The following is a 20,230-nucleotide window of genomic DNA, read 5'->3' on the forward strand; positions in this document are numbered from 1 at the left end:
CTGTCGGTCAGTCTATCTATCCATCCATGATTCCATGAGATAGATAGATAGATAGATAGATAGATAGATACTCAGACAGACTAAATGAGAAACGAAACACAACTTACCTCAAATTGCTGTTGTTGTGCATCTATCACCGCCCTGTCTTTCTATCTCATTGTCCCTTTCTTCTCATCACTGCCTTTTAGAAATTTCGACACATCTTTTTTTTATTCGTTGGAGGGGGGAAAAAGTACGTCACCCAAGCCGTATTTGAAGCTAGTTTCTTGTAAAGGCGGCAAAATGGTCACTTCCGCAAACACCTATGACGTCATCACGAGGCAAGCACGCACAAGTTGTACAGCACACCTGTGAGTGTGAGCTCCGTGGGAAGGCTGTGGTGGTTTGTTTGTTGTATTTTTTCACTCACACAAACAAACGTGGTCTCCCAGGTGAGGAAGCATACGACTCCACCGTGCCGTGATCCGATTAGGGCCGTCATTTGACAGAATTTTGGTCATTGGGGATGGTGATTAAAACGCTAACGATGCAGAGCGTTAGTGTTAAACTTAGAGAAATTTACTATAAACATTACACAATATACTGTCATGAGGTAATTATTGTACTGGTTGTAAAAACTTGACAAATACAATCTTTAATATATATATGTGTGTGTATAAATCTTTTTTTTTTTATATTGCAGTCTGCCCCAAATTGACACGTTAAAAATTTATTTATCCAGAGTGCTTTTGTCCCTATATTGTACGCATATTACACCCCCCACCCCGCGCCCCACCACACACACACTCATACAAAAGCAAGTGAACGCCATTTTTAAAACACAGTATATGGTATTTTTATTTCAATTAGGAAATTGACAAGCACTCATCAGACAACACGTAAAAACTTTTTCTGCGCCATCTGCATCGACTGGCTGTGGCAGCGCTTGAAAAATAAATACTTATGTTTTCTGTTTTCAGAATGGGGGGAAATAATATAGACAGAACACGTGAGGCTCAAACACGTGAGACGCACAGACAGACTCTCCAAGTCGACCCTGACTCTTAAACCGAAAAAGTATAAAACAGCAAGAAAGGATCCCCCCCCCCCCGACCTTAAAAATACAGAATCGTACAAAAACTTCTTTGCAATCACTGTAAAATATCAGCTGGCATTATGAGAGGAAATCAGTGTGTGTGTGTGTGTGTGTGTGTAGTAAGACAAAGGACAGAATGTGCTTCTGTATTGTACATGACATATTCACATTTACATGTTCCATTGTTGTAGGTGTAATGTACATTTTACAGTCCTCCGTAGTGGCGCTGTGATGGAGACGCGATGTATGTAAAACAATACACAGTCAAATATCAACACGTCGTCTCGTTGAACAGGTTAACGTGGCCACACGCAATGTTCACATTTTCCGTTAAAAAAAAAAAAGAAAAAGAAAGAATGTTAATAAAAACTATTCTTAAAACGCTTCCAAAATAAGGGTGGGGCAAAATAGTTATGGAACTTTTCAAGAAAACAGGTTACAGTACAAAATGTGGTCCAGGTGTTAGCACATGTAGCATGCACGTGTGTTACGTTTGCCCTCTCATGCAAGCTCATACTGTATAAAAAGGCCACATGGCTTTCCTTCACTTTTAAATGCATGTTTGAATCACACTAACTGGTCCGACTGGCCTTTATTAAGGATGCAGAAGTACATTTTTCTATGGTCCGTCTCCCCCCGCCACCACCCGCTAAGCTTTCGTTTCACAAAACAAAACAAGTCACATGACATTGCTCCTTTCTCCTCTTGGTCACAAGAACGCAAACAGGAAGGTTTTATGTTGAGTCATCAAATTTCGTCGCCGAGCTCTGCCGACATGCAATGACAAAAATTCTAATTCTTCAATACGTTTTCATGTCACTCGTCCAACTAGTGTACACAATTTAAATTTTCCTGAAAATTTGCCAGAAGTAGTTTGACTACTTTTGTGTTTTATGATGAGTCGTCTGCCAGGATAAAGCCACATAAAGTAAGGAAAACTCAAAATCGTCACAATTTAGCATCACCTGCCCTGTAAATCTCCAGCACAAATCCACCTTGGAAGGACCCTTGAAACCTGGCAAAATGAAAACGTTTTTGATTCAAATCAAAATTGCAGTCTTTTGGTGTGTTTTCGAACGGCTTCTTGAGCCTTGTTTTTGTGGGTCCAAACTACACTTTGCCAAGTAAAATGAGCTTTGGGTGAAGAATATTCAAGATTCATCAACTTGTGTTGAGAATTGTTCAAATACTGGATTATTTAAGACGATGCTAATGGTCAACATTATACAGGTAACGGACAAACCTGATTGGATGGGATCCTTTTCCGATCACAACCAATTGCAACGGATTCTTTTTCGGAGCGGTAGCCTGGTGAATTATGTGTTAAGAGAACTAAGGGGGCAAAATTAACCGGATGAAAAACGGACCAAGGTCGACACAAGGCGCTTCTTGCTCCTCCCTTTTCTGCGAGAAACCTCACGTGGGCGGGGACACGACAAGGTAGGATGCGAGGCGTGGTCCGACGGTGGAAACTCGAGGTCCCTCGGAAGGGAGCAGTCACGTCCGGAGAGGTTTGTCTGAAGTTTGCATAGAGGGTGAATGACGGAGCTGCACTTTCGCACCAGTCCACTGGTGGGCTACAAGAGCATGTAAACACGAGGCAGGCGGGATTCGACCTTCTCTACTTTTGCTTCCACCCATCCAAGGTTGAATCTCTTAAATGCAGAGTGGAGTCCTTCACCCCCACCCACCTCCCTTTATTATCATGTCCATGATCTGTCAGCGGAGATTACAAAGAAAACGATCAACTTCTAGGCACTGTTTGATTTCCAAGGCGATTTTCTTGTGGGTTCTGTCTTCAGAGTCAGTCAGGTAGGAAGTATGTAAAGGGTTGTCCAGGTTTTCGCAGCTTCTGCTCAAGCCATGATCTTCTGCGGGATCTCGATGGAAGCCTTGACGAAGACGCAGTTGTCGCGGACGTAGTTCCTCTTCTTGATCTCCTCGTGCGAGATGAACTTGGGGTAGCCGAAGCCCAGGGTGCTCTCGTCCAGCGAGTTGCGGGCGCTGCACGGCTTCTGGAAGTTCTTCCAGTTGGGGTCCGGGTTGAAGGTCTCGGTGATGTGCTGCGGCTTGGACAGCGACGGGTCGCTCTGGTCCAGGATGGAGAAGGTGACCTTGTAGGCGAAGGGCCACTCCAGGAGGTTGTCGTACTCGCCGGGCAGCACGCGGATGTAGACCGACAGGTGCGAGCCCTCGCCGCTGCCGTTGCCGTTGAGGAAGGCCGACACCTGCAGCTTGTAGCCGTAGCGGTGCGTGTAGAAGGGCGGGCTGAAGAACTCGTGGTTGCTGCGCAGCTTGGCCTCCTGCAGCTTGCGCGAGTAGTCGCTCAGCTTCCAGATGAGGACGCCGTCGTGGCTCACCGACAGCTCCTCCATCTCCCGCCGCAGCTCCAGGATCTCCTGCCGCTGGCGGCCCACCAGGTTGCACATCATGGTCAGGTGCGACTTGGTGCTGTCCTCCAGGTGCCGGCCGATGGCCAGCTTGGGGCACTGCGGAACAAGACCCGCCTGTGTTAAACACTCGGCTTATTTTGCCGTCATCAAATCTTACAGAGCTTCTCAAAATGTATTCATAGCATTTCTGACGCAAACCGAATGGAGGGTGAACCCTAAATTGTTTCGGAGAAAAGGAAAAGTACATTTTCCAGCTGTTTGCTGCCACTCCCAGCACAAGTTTACTCTTATTCCAAACTAACTGCTCGATGAATGTCCCACTAGCGTAACGCTAACACGCGTTAGCATTGATCGTATCAGTTTTAGAACCCTTTGTGAAGCAAACACAAAGTAAACACTGAATTGAACCCTAAATTCCAATTTCTTTCTTGAATTTGAATTTCAATTGGAATTAAGCTGTGGAAGCACAAATTGCAATTCAAATTCAAATGGCAGGAACTAGAATTTAAATTAAAAGTAATTCATGCTGCTTTTGAAAAGTAAGTCAAGTTTATTTCTATAGACCCGAATCACAAAAGAGTCTTAAAGAGTTGATAAATATTGACAACATCAATGAACCAATTATTTTAATAGAAAATAGAATTTTAAAGGCCGGATTTTTTTTGTATCTTAATGTTTTCTTGTGATTTACTATTCACATGAAATGTTTTATTTTATATTTATGAAAGACCTGATTTATTGCACTTCATGACAATTCTTTAATTTATATTTACAATTACTGATTTTCATCTCATCCATGCCGATGTCAATGTTTGTGTGTTACTTTCATTAATAAATCAACCATTTAACCAGCTACTGCCTCTGCAAAATTCAATTTGGAATGTAATGTTTGTGGCTTTTTTTTTTTTTATCATGTCTTGATATTTAAGAAGAATTGATACTCCATAATTAATTAATATCAGACCGAACTGAAGTAAATCAAATTGAATTGGGGAAAAAAAAAATCGAAATTGAATTGAACTGAACTCTTGTGAATCAAAATCTAATCAGGAAATTTTAATCAATACCCAGCCCTAATAATAATAATAATAATAATAATAATAATAATAATAATAATAATAATAATAATAATAATAAACAAACAAAAAATAATACAGGCTTACAGGAACATTGAAATATACAGCTGAGCGATACCAAAAACAGGAAAGTGAAAAACGACAACATAAACACATCATAGAACAATGGGGTCAAAGGAAAAGGTCATCATGTCATTATAAAGCCATACAGCCTTTTTAGATTTACAAAATTGTAATGAATCGTAGTAGAAGTAGAAGAAGAAGAATAGAGAGAAGTGGTTGGACTTACTCTGTGTTTACAGCCGGCGTCTTTGAAGGGGCAGAGAACCAGGGCGCTGCCACAGTTGTCTTTCACGTGGTTGGCCAGGTCCTCGCGGGCGATGTTGGGCGTGCCGCACTGGTTCGGACACTGGACGGGAAAGCGGGGGCAGTGGTACTGGTGGTTCTGTGGAAAACGAGCCAGCGGGGTCCATTTTAAAAACACACAATCGAGTGCCGCTAAATTGGTGACATATCTGAATCCCAATCCAAACTAATTATTGGCTCGCACACCTGTAAGTGACCAAAGCGGAATGTGACGACTAGTATGTGAGTGGGGGGGACGAGATGTTTACTCTCTCGCGTCGGCCCAGATGTGTACACAAGACACTCGGACAGCCATCCAAACAACAGCTGCCACAACCTGCCATCAAAGATGGATGACGATGGCCTAAACAACAAATGCAGGAGACTTTGCATTTGTGCTGGCCGGGGAAATACAAAGAAATTCCCGTTCATAACGTTAAGATCAAATTTATTTGTGGTTGCGCAGGAGTTCAACGAGATTAAAAGTGAAATCTTAAAAATGTCACCAACTACCAACATCTAAATAAGTCGCTTAAGGTAGTAGAAGAAGAAGCAGTACTATTCTTATTTGTTTGTATCTGCATGACTGCAGAGAATTACACTGCCCCCCAGTGGCCAAGGCGGGCACATCAGAAGGAAAAGCACTAAGAATTAGGGCATGTTTTGAGCAAACTCACTTGTATGGTGTCGAAGACAAACTCCTTGCCGCAGTACTTGCACGGCTGCGTGCGTTTGGGACACTCGGCCATGCCGTGTTGTGACAGCAGCCGACGCATCATCCGAGCCCCGCATTTGTTCTCGCAGTAGACGCTCTCCTGGGGACACACGCCCTGGTGGTTCTGGGAAAAAAAAAAAAAAACAACACACACACAGCATGAGCTACAAAATCAAAGATGAAAACGACACATAAGAAATGTTCTGACTTTAGCAGGAGTCATCAACTGGTGGCTCGCTGTGTCTTTGGAAAACAAATGATTCCGCAATAAACATTTGTTTTTATTTTAGATTGCACCTTTTTCAAATCTGACTGGAAATGTGAAGATTATGACAATCCTGTAACATTCACATAAATCATTTTTATTTATTTTTTTGCTCAAAACATGCGATACAACTGCCGTCGTCACCAGGTGCAGGCAACATTTATTGAGCTATGTGATTTGACCTAGGGAAGCCGTGGGAAAATCAAAGAAAGGTGAAGCCAAGTAAGGACGTAGAATGTTACGTGCTTCCGAGAAATTATTAAAATACATTTTATTTGAACATAAGCTTCAACCAATTGTTTTTTTTCCAAAGTTCAAAATTTTGTAACATGCAGAAATAAGATTTTGTACTGTTCTGGAGCACTTAATTGATTCCATGAGAAAAAAAAACTAAACATGCAGTGGTATCTTTAATTTAGATGATTTTGATGCTGAAAAGAATTTTGGGGCTAAAGTTGCCAACCATTGTCTACACTGTGAACCAAATAATGTGGCCTGTAACTTGCTTCCTTCTGATTGGTCAACCATCCCCTCACATTTTATCCATGACAGGTGATTAGTTTTTATGGTGGTGACTATTTTATATTTTTATACCTGTTGTTTATGCTCACATATAAGAGCTGAGTAATGAGCCAATTCATGCCAGGTCACACCGGGAAGCGGCGACAGCTCCCATAAAGGCTCGAGTGTCGACAGCCCCAAACTGTTTTGTTTAAAAAAATAAAAAATAAAAATAAAAAAAATCCCAATCTATCAAATGGCTATATGGATAATACTTCAATTTTTAAGCATGGACGACCTTGTTGAAAATCAGATTATTGTAGTTGTTAAAAATAAATAAATAAATAAAATAAAATAATGATAATATTAATAATAATAGTAATAATAATAAAAAAAGAGTATCTGGACGCTTCGTGAAGGTTTTGACCGTATTAGCAGCAGTCATGTGACTCGGAGAGTAAACAGTGAAAGACTTGAGTCAGGTTATTTCAAAACACATCGGTCACCCGGCGCACTAAAACAAAGAGCACGTTTCATACCATGGTGTACTAATGACACCCCGGAGGAGGAAAGACAAACAGCCAGGACCGACCCCCCAACACCACACTTTTTTTTTTTTTTTTTTTTTTACCTCATAGGCCTCGCCGGTGAACTCGCTGCCGCAGAACTCGCACTTGACTTTGCGCTTGGGGCAGTCGTGTTGCAGGTGGTCGGGGAGGTCGCGGCGAGTCAGCTTGACCGAGCAGCGGTTTGGGCAGGGGATCACGTTGAAGGCGCAGGTGGAAAAGTGGCCCTGGGGGAGGTCACGGACACAGACGGAGAAAAAGAGCGTGTCACTTGCTCGCCAGTTAGTCGCCGTAACTGAGCGCGGTAGAAACGAAGCGCGGCGCGGTTTTGCTTATGCGTCTCCCACTTCTGACGTGACCAAAAGTAATGGGACAACTGAGGAGCCAGAAATCCAACTTTGGCTTTTGAATACTTGGCTTGATTTCGTCCCTCGGGACTGCAATTGTCATCACTTCCTGCTTGTTGTTGCCATTTGCAAGCATAAACATTCCACTTCTCTGTCTGGTTGTTTTTGCAATACGTTTGGAGTCGTTGCTCATCTGCACTGTGAAACGCCGTCCACCCAAAAACTTCTGAGATTGTCTAAACTTCAATAAATTGAACACTGAATTCAATTTTGTAAATTCCTGCCTTATTCATACTCCCATAAACTCTTGTTAATTGCCATGGAAAGTGTGCAAGTGCAAAAATTCCCCAGATTTTGCAGCCCAGTTCTTTGAGATCAACTGCCACCATGCGCAAGAGAAATCCAGAGGAGGCCCGGACATAATGCAGAGGGTGAAAATGTCACCTGCAGCTGCTTCATCTGGCCGGTCCAGCGGCAACCCTCCTCGCTGTGGATGCAGCGGATGGGCAGCGCCAAAATCTGCTGCTCCAGCTCCGGGTCCGGGTAGATCTGAAAAAATAAAATAAAATAAAAGCATGCTTTTCAGCCTACTTCAATTTCAAATAAAATAAAAAAATAAAATCCAAAACATTATTAAATAAAAGTTGGAAGTATGTCAAATTCATACATAAGAACATGGCTAAAATCTTTTGTTGTGTAGAAATGAAAATGAAGATAAAAAAAACAAACAAACAAACAATAAAAGCAAATCAAACCTAAATATAAGAAAATACCGTGATAAAATAAATCCTGCAGGAGGTGTGAAAAAATGGCAAGAAATAATGTATAACCTAAGTTATTGTAAAGGGAACAAAGTGCAGCAGTCTCGAGTAACATTTCGCCGTCCTCATCACTTTCTTTCATTGCGGCATTAACGCTTGACTGCCCCTTTTGCACTCAGCCTAAAAGTAGAGCGCCAGGCTCGTTTGCAGGCGACTGACAAGCAGGAAACAGCGTGCAAGGAGGGTCCCTAATAAAGCGGCCGGGCGCCTGGGTGTCATATTTGGCGACTCGGCAAAAGTCTCGCAGGCGCAGTTGATGCACAATGGGCCCTTATTTGCACACCGGTGTCAAGAGGGAAAGACGCTGACTGCAAGTAACGACATTTGCCTCCCCCAAGGCGCAAGCTGACTCAAGTGGTTGTTGTGCCTTTCTTGTCTTTTTGTGTGCAATAGCGGAAAATGCGGTTAGCTGTACACGCCAACACTACCAGTCAAGTATCTCTGTTATACGAGGGGCCTAATTTAGTTTTTTGAGTTACCGACAGTCGGCAATGCACTCTCATCCGTTGATTTGAATGGGACAAGCTGCCACACACATAAATGCAACATGGAAACACTCACAAGGAGATTGCAGCAGACGTACGCGTGCGCTAAATAGCCAACTGCAGCTTGACTTTATTTCAACGGGCAAAAGTGATTCATAGAACTCATTAAATTGGCAAGGTGCCACCGTACAACAGAAGGGTGAAGACTTTTGTGCTCAAAGGCTACATCTGATATTAGAAATCAGAGGCGTCAAATAATCCAGGTCCAAAACGGGAAAAAAAAGAAAGAAAAAATATGCGCTACATTCGAGCGGCTGCCCAGAAGTCGTTATGGGAATATTGGGCCTGTTAACTCATCGCTGTTGGACGTGCTAGCAACAAACGAAAAACATTTTTCAAACTTGAATCCCAGACCTGATAGATGAACTAGCTTAGCATTAGCTAGGATGAAGCTAGCAGCTCAGTAGATGGATTTAATATGGGACCAAAGAGAAAAAAAAAAAAAAAAAAAAAAAAAAAGAGAAAAAAAATTATTAAAAATTATTTTCAATTAAATATGTTCACATTTTGTTGATATTCTGCGTCAACGTGCCCTTGTTGGCTACACTCCGATACGTTGGAAGCAGATAAGTGAATTTGGCTTTGTAATAATTTTTGAAACACTGAACATCAAACTGAATTTTTAATTGGACGCATTTTCTGGTAAAAGTACATCAAGTAACCTGTTTGAGCTGATTTGGTCATTCAGTGGCTAATTTTTTAGGTGAGTCCAAGCTCTAGTAATGTGTGTACAGCTCAATGTAATCAACTAACAAATTACGCCACGAGATAAGTTCATAAAAACAAAACACTACAATATGAACCAATTTTAGGGGAAATAATGCTAAATGAACGCAGCAAACATTAAAGAACTGTTGGTAATACAATTAAAGATGGAAGTGGGCCATATTGCCCAAACCGGGTCCAGAGAAGCTTGTCCTACCTTGGCATAGTCCAAAGGTAGCTGGTCTTCTGGACACTTGAAGACTCCCTCACTGCAACAACAAGAAACAAACAAAAGGTTGTTCAAATAATAATAAAGTTGGATCACATCAATCAACACTTTGAGCAACTGGAATCAACGTGCAAGACTTTTGTTTGTGCTTTGTACTTGAACGTCATCTCAAGGAAGTCAAGCACGTGCAAACGCTGCGTCCAATCAAATGTCAACTTTGAGCCGAGCGCACGTGTGCATGTGTGTGGCTAATGATGTGGGAGCTAATGAAGCAGTTGGTGTTTGCCTCTTATGATGTAGCTGGCTGCGACGTCACCTGAGGCACATGACCGTGTGTACTTTCAACCCAGCTGCTGCGAAACCACCGTGTGTGTGCATGTGAGACCGAGAGAAAGGGAGGGGGAAGCGGGTGTTAACACATGACGAGACAGCTGTAAATGTCCTCCATTAGGGTCACTGTGTCAGCAGGGAGCCCGGCGACCAATTAACAAGCCACCAAGGATTGTACAACAGGGTCAATCGATTAGAAAGGATTTGAAAGTCCACTCAGCACTGAGAAGTTTACACTCAGTCACGGTTGCGCGACTGCATCTTTAAGAGCTGACTGAATATGAAGCCTGTAGTGAGTGGCGGCTGGTGATTGTGCTGATCGGAATTATTTTGGGAAAAGTCCGTTTGACTTGACGGCATGAAATGTGGTCGGCATGTGAAGAAGGGGCAGGGGCCACCAAGGACCACAGGAATAGCGCGCAGGCCAAATAGTGAAAGAATCATTTAGGGCTGTGCAATTAATCGAAATTCAATTACGATTTCGATTATTACCCTCTACGATTACAAAATAGGCATAATCGTACAAAAACGATTAATAATAGTAGAGCTGAAACGACATTTCTGCCTCGGATAGCCGCTGAGATAGTCGTAATCAAGATAACGGCAGTATGCATGACAGTACACGGGGCTGTGAGAAACCAAATTTCAAAATAAAACTTCATTGACCAAGTAGTATATGTAGATCAATGCATTGAAGCACTTTTATTTTGAAATTGTTACCGGAAGCATCTCAACGGGGCTTACAGTGAGCTAACCGTAGTGTTAGCCGTCATGTGTAACCTTAAACCGGACGCTAGTTTGCTCGCCTTTTCATCCGCGTTGAGTTGATTAATGATGAACGAATCAAGTCATTTGAATGGCTCTTTAATGTGAACGATGGGAACCGAGTCTTTATTGACACGTTCAACTACAACGACAACCCGCCCCCCGCCACCCCTTTCCTATTATAGTGCACCGAGCATTCGCTTCCAGAGGGAGCGTCGTCTTAGCACATTACCGTCAATCAAACAATTAACTACCATTTCACTTTTATGTGATTCCTGGAATTATTATCATATAATTCAAGGTCATTTCAGCAAATGTGTTATTCTAGAAGTGTGTCTGGTGTGTCCGCATAAAGCAGTTGTCACTTTCAAAAAGGCTGGTGAGAATCAAGAAGTCATGCCTGGAAAGACACAGCAGGAAATCTGCCACTTTGCTATGAAGACTCCATCTTAGACACATTTCGCCTCTTTCCAAGACAATAATTTCTTTGACCAATTTACGGTAGGCTATGTAAAGTACACAGATGGGGTAGTGCTACATTCTGGAAAAATATTGTTAGACTTTCATGGTTAAAGCCATCTTTCAAACCAAGTCCAAAATGAGCCGAAAACGGACACTTTAAAGCAAAATGGCCGACTTCCTGTGTCTTTTCAGGCATGGCTTCTTCAGACTGTTTTGTTGGTCTGCTCGCAATAGACAAGTCTCCCACATTTCATGCTGATAATTGGAACTGGCTTTGGGGGCTGGATTTTCAAAAAGATTTAAGAGGTGAGGACAAGACCCCGGCAAGAATGATTGTAAAATGGACGCCTCAAAGCAAAATGGCGAACTACCTCTGTATTTTATTTTTCAGGCATGGTTTCATTTTTTTTTTATTTTTTTTTTCGTAGCTCTACTCATGTCCACCAAACTTCAGATTTATAAGTAACACTGGCTTTACCAGCTGAAGACAAGTTCCACACTGAATTGAGCGAAATGGATGCTTCAAAACAAAAATGGCTTATTTCCCAGTACTTTTTGTACATCTAATCATTGTAGACTTTCTTGGTCATTCATTTTAGTCATTTTCACAGGTCCTTTAAAGACCAATTTGATTTCAGCATGCCTACCGAATTTTATGTTGAAACTTGCTTCAGGGGCTGAATTTTAGAGGAAAAAAAAATGAGATGAGGACAAGTTGGTCTTCCAGAGCCCCTGAAACTTGCCAAAAGGACCTGAAATGGTTTCTTCAAACCAAAATGGTTGACTTGCTGTGTCCTAATGAAGTCAAATGAACGGTGATGGTGTCAGAGGGACAAAAAGAAGAGTTTGCACGGATTAGCTGTCCCGACTGTCCCACAAGCGCCGCCCGCGCAAAGAAGAGATGTGAAGCGACAGGTCCTGCGCTCTGGACACAGTCGTGATGTAAGCGCAGGCAGGACAGTGCCGGAGGTGCTCGGACCCCCCCCGCGTGTGCGCGTGTGTGCGCGCGCGACGCGCAGAAAGGCAGACAGGCGAAAAGAGCCTCGTCACGGGCTGTCAGCGCGATTGCTGCGCCGCCAACGCGCGCTGGAAGGCCCATCGTGGCGCTGCTCGTCTCTTTGTGACAGCGCATTCGGGGTGGAAGGTGCAAGTGAGGGGCATGCGAGTGCACGCAACTTATTCCTCACGTGGTCATGTGGACATCGGAAGGGAATAGACGGCAAAAGATAACGTGAAAGGACAGACCAGGCCTTTTAATGAGCGCTTTTGACAGTAAATCAATGATCGCAACAATTGTATGACCTACAAAAGCAAGCATGGTGACGCGGCATTTAGCTGTTATGCTGCATACAAGTGGAATAAGCTGCCAGCAGAAGTTAAGTCAGCCGAGAGTGACTCTGGGTCAATTTGACCCGGAATGTTTAACATCGCAACACCAACACACTAAACATGGTTATAGCTTTTAATTGACTGTTTTTATTGTACATATTGTCAAAACGAACCATTTCTTATCGTCTGTTGATGTGAAATTTGGGTCAGTTTGACCCGCTCTATGCTCAATGCTCCTTCACAAATACTTCAAAACATTTATTGTCTGTTGGTGCCAAATTTGAATAGCGCAAAGCTAACATTTGTTCTTTAACTTGAAAGTGGGTCATTTTTGGTTCAGGTCTTTTGAAACATTTTGAAATCAAAAGCTTTTCAATGTTGGGCTTTTCATGATATGACGCGTAGCTTGTGTCTGTAATGTGCTAAACTGTAGAATTAAATCTGCTCTCTCGAGCGGGAAGTAACATTTAAAATTGATCCAAAAGGTTCCGTCTCTATGTCCATTAATAGCAAACCAAAGTCAACATCAGTTTGTCTATTCACGTGCAAGCAACGCAAACACGCCCATTCAAACATGTCAGCCATTGACGGACACAAACGATGAAAGCATCTGTCTTTGCATTCATAGCAGCTGTGCATCCATTCAGATCAAACACCACAACGTCAACATCTGGCTTTCCATTCACACACAGCAAGTACACACCATGTGGATTTTTTCAGGCCGAGGCACAATCTGATGATTTGCCAGAACAAAATTCCAATAAACGTTTTATCAGCCGATCAATTTCAAAAAGCAATACAATCAATAACTTATTTGGTCCCTAATGCTTCTAAGAATAAAGATGTGAATTACAGACATTTCACTGTTTCACAATGCAATGTCCTTTAGTACTTGTTTAACTTTACAAAAGAGGAAAAAAACAATAAAAATCAGATGAAGATGCATATTTCTTGGTGGGGGGGTTACTGTAAATTGGTCAGGCCCTAGGACAAATATACGCACACACACACACAACGTAACCACTTGACAGAAATAGTTATGGATCCACTTAAATACATGATGTAAAATACATGTCTGCTCATTCTCATACCATTCCAACAGGTGGCTTCCATTTCAAATTCAGGCAATGGAAAATGAAATGCTGACAAACACAAAGTAAACTCATTAACAATTTCTACACCCTCACGATTTACATTTCAAACCTGCCTCCAGTTACTATCCCAATTAACCACCCCCCCCCAAAAAAAAAAATCAAACCCAGAATTCCACACAGCCACAAATGCAGAGAAATTAGCTTTTAGCTGCGTTTAAGTTGCTGTAAATCCACCCTCAGCCAATCCAGTTGCTTTCGCAATTTTGTGGCGGCTTCCTGTTTTCGCCACAGAATTCCACAACTGCGCATAATCCAATGACAAATATTTACATATATATTTAATTTTATTTGAAAATTGAGCTCTCGTTTCCACTGACAGTTGTTGAGCTGCTTCTCCAGATGAATCACGTTGGAAAGGTTGAAAACGGTGACAATGTGAGCATGAAATCACATTTCTGCTGCTATTTCTTAGCGTGAGATTTTGAAAGAATTGGCAAAAATCTCTGAAATGCATGACCCTGTCATTATGGGGTGTTTTGTGAAGAAAAATGAATTGAATTATTTTGGGACAACGGCTGTAACAACAACTGATGGAATTTACAAGGTGCTGCTGAGAATTAAAACAAAACTGACTGGAGAGGTGTGCAAGCTTATGACACTGTAAAGAAGAAGAAAAAAAATAGATCAGGTTTTGCTGCATGTCTATATTCATGTGATTCTATTATCAAAGGCACATTTAGCAATAACGATTAAGCTAGCAAGCCAATGCCGCACTTCCTGTTAGTGCTCTTATTTTGAAACTACTTCTGGTGCACGACTTAGCCGACTGATGCTAACTTTAAGACCAGAAGAGTTATCCAGCCATCCATTTTCCAAACCGCTTGGCGGCTTTCTCATCCTGCTTTGTTGCAATTTCAAGTAGCACTCGTCTCATGCCACTTGAATGCGTCATTTGTGTACACACAGGGTGTAATATATTATGATTGTTTCTAGTCATGTTTGTGCTGCTTTTTATGAAATATTGTGACCTGGTGACACCCTCAGTAACAATGTTAGGCAGTCAGTAATATAAAAGCCTGCCTGTCACATTGATAATTGGCATTTGTACAACAATGAGATAGTCGGATGCAAGTGTCATGGCCGTGCTATATTTACTGATTTCAAAATGGAGGAACTACTGGTCGGGCTGGAGTAGCGGCCTAAACAATCTGTGCACTACTGTGTAATCGCAGTGTTTCACCTTTTTTTTTTTTTTTTTACCCACAAGTTTTTCTCAATTATTCATAAATCAGCAATCAATTAGAAAAACCAGAATGAATGAATGAATGAAAAAGACATAACAAAATGTGGCAAAGTGAAGTGTGTCAATCCTGCGCCACCAAAACGGATCAGGTGGCATTTTCACCCGCGTAACCTGATACGCTTCCCTCACCCGCGGCTGCTTTTTGTCCTCTTGTTTGCTTCAATCAGCGTACAGGTGGACAGCTGCGTGTGTAAGTGGAAGGGGGGTAACATTATGATAAGTCACATTAGCTATTTTGCCGGGAAGAAAAGAGTTACCTTTCAAATTAATTCCTTGCCCCAAAAATGGAGCAATTGTACTGAGGAGAAGCACGGAATGCAGCACGCACGATCTACGCACACTAAACGTCGAGTTATACACCAAGATTACACGTACAAATGTTTACGAGGAAAATCGTAAGGCTGTCTGTCGTTGATTCTGTGCAATAAACAGGAAAAATTGGAGCAAGCAGATGCACAGGGTTCTCTAATTAGCATGGCAGCAGCGTCTCAATTGTACTGACCAAGTCACCAGTCACCTCATCATCACAAACATACAATTGTTTTGTGGGACAATATATGAACAACAACAACAACAAAAAAAAGTTGCAAACTGTACCTTTTTTTTTTTTTTAACCATGTGCCTGCCTACTCGTGTACCTTTTTTTGTGACAGTTGTAGATAAATCTGGGTTTTCAGCTTTTGTAGTTGACTTCCATTTTGTTACTTTGCCAGCAGAAGAAAAAAAAAAAATAACGATGTCAGTGGAAGAAATGGAAAAAAGCATTACTACGATTGTGTGCATGCATGCGTGTGCGTCCGCGTATGTGATGTCTGGCCGGTTTCCCTGGCTTCAAACTCCACCAGGGAGCCAATGCGGACCAATATAGCTATGCTTCCAAAAAAGAAAGAAAAAAAGAAAAAAGCGTATTACTACGAGCTGTGCAAAGCATGAAAGAAATGATCTGCACTTCCAAAAGGAAATCAAACCTAAGCAAACTCGATTCGATAAAGAATAGTACAAATGAACCACTTTACACTTTTTTTTGGTAAACAAAAAATAACAATAATGAAATAACAATGTATGATTGCATGAGGAAAAAACTTGACAGTAGACATTTGATAGTAGATCATTTCCCACTCGACCATTTTGGCTTTGCGGTCCGTGAAACAAGATTTAAAATGGCGTCAGCTCAGCGCTCGATGACAGCCAAAGGTTTGCTTTTTCTTCTTTTTCTACCGGGACACACGTACATGTGACATGTGTCACAGTGAACTCTTCATTTGATTTGTTTTTTTATTAGAAATAAACAAAAAGAATACAATCATAAATAACGAGACAAAATCAAATCAAAATTCACCATAGCTCCCTTCACAGCTATTTGCTGGCAGCTATTTGTTTATGTTTATATGTTATGTTTACATATTCAATAAACTTCAAACTTCAACTCGACGATGCCGAAAGAAAAGTTGATATGTTGTAGAGAGGTCGCAATCGTGCGTGTGACCGAAGTGTAACAGAACGCTCGGTGTTTGTTTGCAGTCGGTCGATTTCACTTCAACAGGCAAAAAAAAAAAAAATAATCAATCTGCTTTCATTAACTAATGCTGTTCAGGCAGGGAGACTCGTAGTGTTTGTCTCATTGTGTCAATCAATGCTGCGTACGGCAGCTGAGACTGATTCATTGAGAAAAAACGATTGCTTTGAGTACAAGTTGGGCCACTAACAGAGTCTGATGGTCTGATTCCTTTGAGATGACAATTTCACACAATTATTCACTGAACATGATCTATTGTTTTTTCTTTCTAAACAAGGCAGAGAATATTAGTAAACATAAAAAGAACATTGATTATTTCTTAATAAAATCCAAATGTAGTAGAACAGTTTTTGCTATAAAAAAACAAACAAACAGCAGTTTCTTTGTTTTGTGTTGTTTTTCCCCCTTTGTGAAATAACGTCAGAATGGAAATGAGCTGATGTTAGCCATGCTAACTAGCTAGTCAAGTCTACAATATTTATTTTGCCTAGTGCGGAGGTGCTAACTCTCGTAGGTGCCTGTTAACATTTATTTCCTACACAGCTAAGCTAATTTCAAATGATTCCTTCCCACAGGACACAATTTAAAATCCTTATCAGTCTGCCTTTGCGCGTTCTCGACTCAAAGTGCTATCCTGCTCTGTTAGCATGTTAGCATCCGAGATAAAACAATTTCTTCAATTTCACAATAATTTTCACAATAATTTCCCAAATGCGGCTTTAGTACTCGCAAGAGTCAGCATGCACATTCGAAATGTTGTGTATTTAACAGAAGTGGGCATTCCATCAATATTGACGGAAGGTCCGTCAATGACGGACACCCGTTTTTTTGACGATTGACTGTAAACTTCGAAAAATTGACAGACTAAGGACTGCCACGAGTGAGTTTTCGTCTGTCAATGTAATAGTCAATGGATTGACGGATTTTGATGACAAATGACGAAATCGTTGACTGACGGCCAAGGAATGACAAATGACAAAATGGCGGATTGATGATTACAAATGCGATTCGGCTTGAAATATTGATGGACGAACGATGACGAAAGTGTGGCCCGACTGTTGACAATTGATGACGCCCACCTCTTGTATATAAACGTTAACCTATAATTTGTCCAAGAGTGATGAGCGGCAGTCTGGTTAATGGAATTTCCTATTGGAACTTTTGCCAAATGCAAAATTCCAAAAAAGAAACGAGGGGAAGAGTCATCGGCCTCAATGGCTGCTCGCCACAACAACAGAAAGTGCGTTTGCAAAGAAGAGCTTGGCACGTGTGAAATTTGGCTGTTTCATCACAGATGGCGCGTCTAATTTTAGCCGGGGCCCCACAGGGCAGATTGGAGGGATTGGTGGGGGGTGGGAGGTCGTGATATCATGTGTGTGCTGCGGCGGCGCTGCCATGCTAATCCGGCGGAATGCTGCCATCCGGGTGCCAAAGCCATGGCCTGGCCTATTAAGAGATGCGTCTGCCAGCGTGGACGGACGGACGGACAGGGAGGAGGAAAATGTTGCACTTTGACCTCCTTTGGCCTTAAGTTGAATCAGAGGATTCAATTAATTAGCTGGCCTTCAAATAGAGAGCATAATTGTCAGTGGGGAAATTGTGCAACCTGAGACGGCGAAGCACTTCTCCATGTTCATGTCATGAGGAGTTCCGGGCAAACAGTGAAAACTCAATTGTGAAATAGACTATTTGAAGGCTATTAATAATGTGACATTAAGTTTAAAAGGAGTTCAGCAATTATGCTAATAGGCAAACGTACAGTATCACCCACGTCGACATATGATCCATCATGATAGCTTAGCAATTAGCATGACTGCTCCGTCTGTCCCAATCCTCATTTTGTGCTGAATTGACACTGGACGCAAAATGAACTTGCAGTGCCACATCGCGTTTTGCTACGTTGGGAGCTGTGACGGTGCATATATAAATACAAACTGATGATCAATGCACGCTGGTATGTGAGGTCTGCACGCACGTCACAGGCAACTTGGGGGTCCAGTGCAATGGTCTCCATGGCAACCGGGACGGGAGGAGAGAGGATCTTTTTCGGGAGCAGCTGGCAGGCAGTACGCAAACACACAATTGCACGTGTGCAACAAAACACGCCGACCGGCGCACATGTACGTTAGTCTTCAGAGTCTTATCAGTGGGATTGAAGTCCAAATCCATCAACAGCACCTCGCCCCCCCACCCCCACACGCGTTCACTCGTCCGACTGGCTAGCGGATGCAATTTCTTTGTCTGCCGAGGCGCTGACGTCCGATTGGCCTTCCTTTGTCTCCAAGCGCCTCGGCTGCATTGTTTTACTCCGGCGTGAATTCCTCAAAATGTCCGCGTTGCCGGGAGGAACCGGCAGATCCGTGTCGTGATTTGGCCTTTATTTTTTTCCCGTGACAACAAAACCGATGAGGACGAGTGCTGTTGAGGATGAAATGTCACCGGAATACGCTAGCATTGGTCATTTAGGGAAATTCATGCAGAAATTCAGATGATGATAAACCACAGAAGAATCCTGGAAAAAAAAAATAAAGAATTGATGGTGTGCCACAATTTTTTTTTTAAATAAAAATAAAACCAGCCCACATCATGAGGTAAGAAGAATAGAGGTCAAACTGTTTCAAGATAGCACACTATTTTCTTACATTTAAAAATTAAAATGGAAGAAAAGTTTAATGTGACATCACAATTTTCATTTTAAAAATAAAAAATGAAAATGTGTTAAACGTGACTCTTCAAATTAAAAATTCCAAATGAAAATGTGGCATTACTTTTTAATTAGAAATAAATTTTAATGGTGTACTTTGTACAAAATCCGAGACCATGGTCCTCAGTCGGAAAAGGGTGGAGTGTCGTCTTCAGGTCGGGGATGAGATCCTGCCCCAAGTGGAGGAGTTCAAGTATCTTGGGGTCTTGTTCACGAGTGAGGGTGGGATGGAGCGGGAGATCGACAGGCGGATCGGTGCAGCGTCTGCAGTGATGCGGACTCTGTATCGGTCCGTCGTGGTGAAGAAAGAGCTGAGCCAAAAGGCAAAGCTCTCGATTTACCGGTCGATCTACGTTCCAACCCTCACCTATGGTCACGAGCTGTGGGTCGTGACCGAAAGAACGAGATCCCGGATACAAGCGGCCGAAATGAGCTTCCTCCGCAGGGTGTCCGGGCTCTCCCTTAGAGATAGGGTGAGAAGCTCGGTCATCCGGGAGGGACTCAGAGTCGAGCCGCTGCTCCTCCGCGTTGAGAGGAGCCAGCTGAGGTGGCTCGGGCATCTGGTTCGGATGCCTCCTGGACGCCTCCCTGGGGAGGTGTTCCGGGCATGTCCCACTGGCGGGAGGCCCCGGGGACGACCCAGGACACGCTGGAGAGACTATGTCTCTCGGCTGGCCTGGGAACGCCTCGGGATCCCGCCGGAGGAGCTGGTTGAAGTGGCTGGGGAGAGGGAAGTCTGGGTTTCCCTCCTGAAGCTGCTGCCCCCGCGACCCGACCCCGGATAAGCGGAAGAAGATGGATGGATGGATGGATGGACTTTGTACAAAACTTTTTTAATTGAGGCAAAAATTGTCACATTTATTATTTAATCTAAAATAATCAAGTGTCAATGTTACATAAGACTTGAAAATTATTTTGTAAAAGGGTTTATGAAATTTGACATTTTTTTTCATTTAAAATGGAAATATATTTCTATATTGCACTTTGTTTCTAAAATCGTTTTTTTCTTCTTCTTTTTTTTAAAGGAAAATTGTCAAAAAAAAACATCAATGTTGCATCACACTTTTTAGTTCAAAAATATTTGTGAAAAGGTTTATGAAAATTTCACATTATAATTTTATTTGAAATTTGTGAACAGTTTTAC

At 42.2% G+C, this 20,230-nt stretch overlaps 1 protein-coding gene across 1 annotated transcript in view; it reads right to left on the reverse strand.

The window, feature by feature from the left end:
• Window positions 1-810: 810 nt before the first annotated feature.
• The window catches only part of traf4a (tnf receptor-associated factor 4a), a 31,788-nt gene continuing 12,368 nt past the window's right edge, over window positions 811-20,230 (reverse strand). Inside the window, exons 2-7 of the mRNA XM_077541033.1 lie at window positions 9,572-9,623; window positions 7,728-7,832; window positions 7,002-7,163; window positions 5,567-5,728; window positions 4,834-4,989; window positions 811-3,564 (exon numbers count right to left, since the gene is read on the reverse strand). Coding sequence (XP_077397159.1) covers window positions 2,932-3,564; window positions 4,834-4,989; window positions 5,567-5,728; window positions 7,002-7,163; window positions 7,728-7,832; window positions 9,572-9,623 — 1,270 coding nt within the window. The 3' untranslated portion in view covers window positions 811-2,931. The remainder of the gene's footprint in view (window positions 3,565-4,833; window positions 4,990-5,566; window positions 5,729-7,001; window positions 7,164-7,727; window positions 7,833-9,571; window positions 9,624-20,230) is intronic.

Source organism: Festucalex cinctus, chromosome 13 (genome assembly GCF_051991245.1).
Source record: "Festucalex cinctus isolate MCC-2025b chromosome 13, RoL_Fcin_1.0, whole genome shotgun sequence".
NCBI classification, from domain to species: domain Eukaryota; kingdom Metazoa; phylum Chordata; class Actinopteri; order Syngnathiformes; family Syngnathidae; genus Festucalex; species Festucalex cinctus.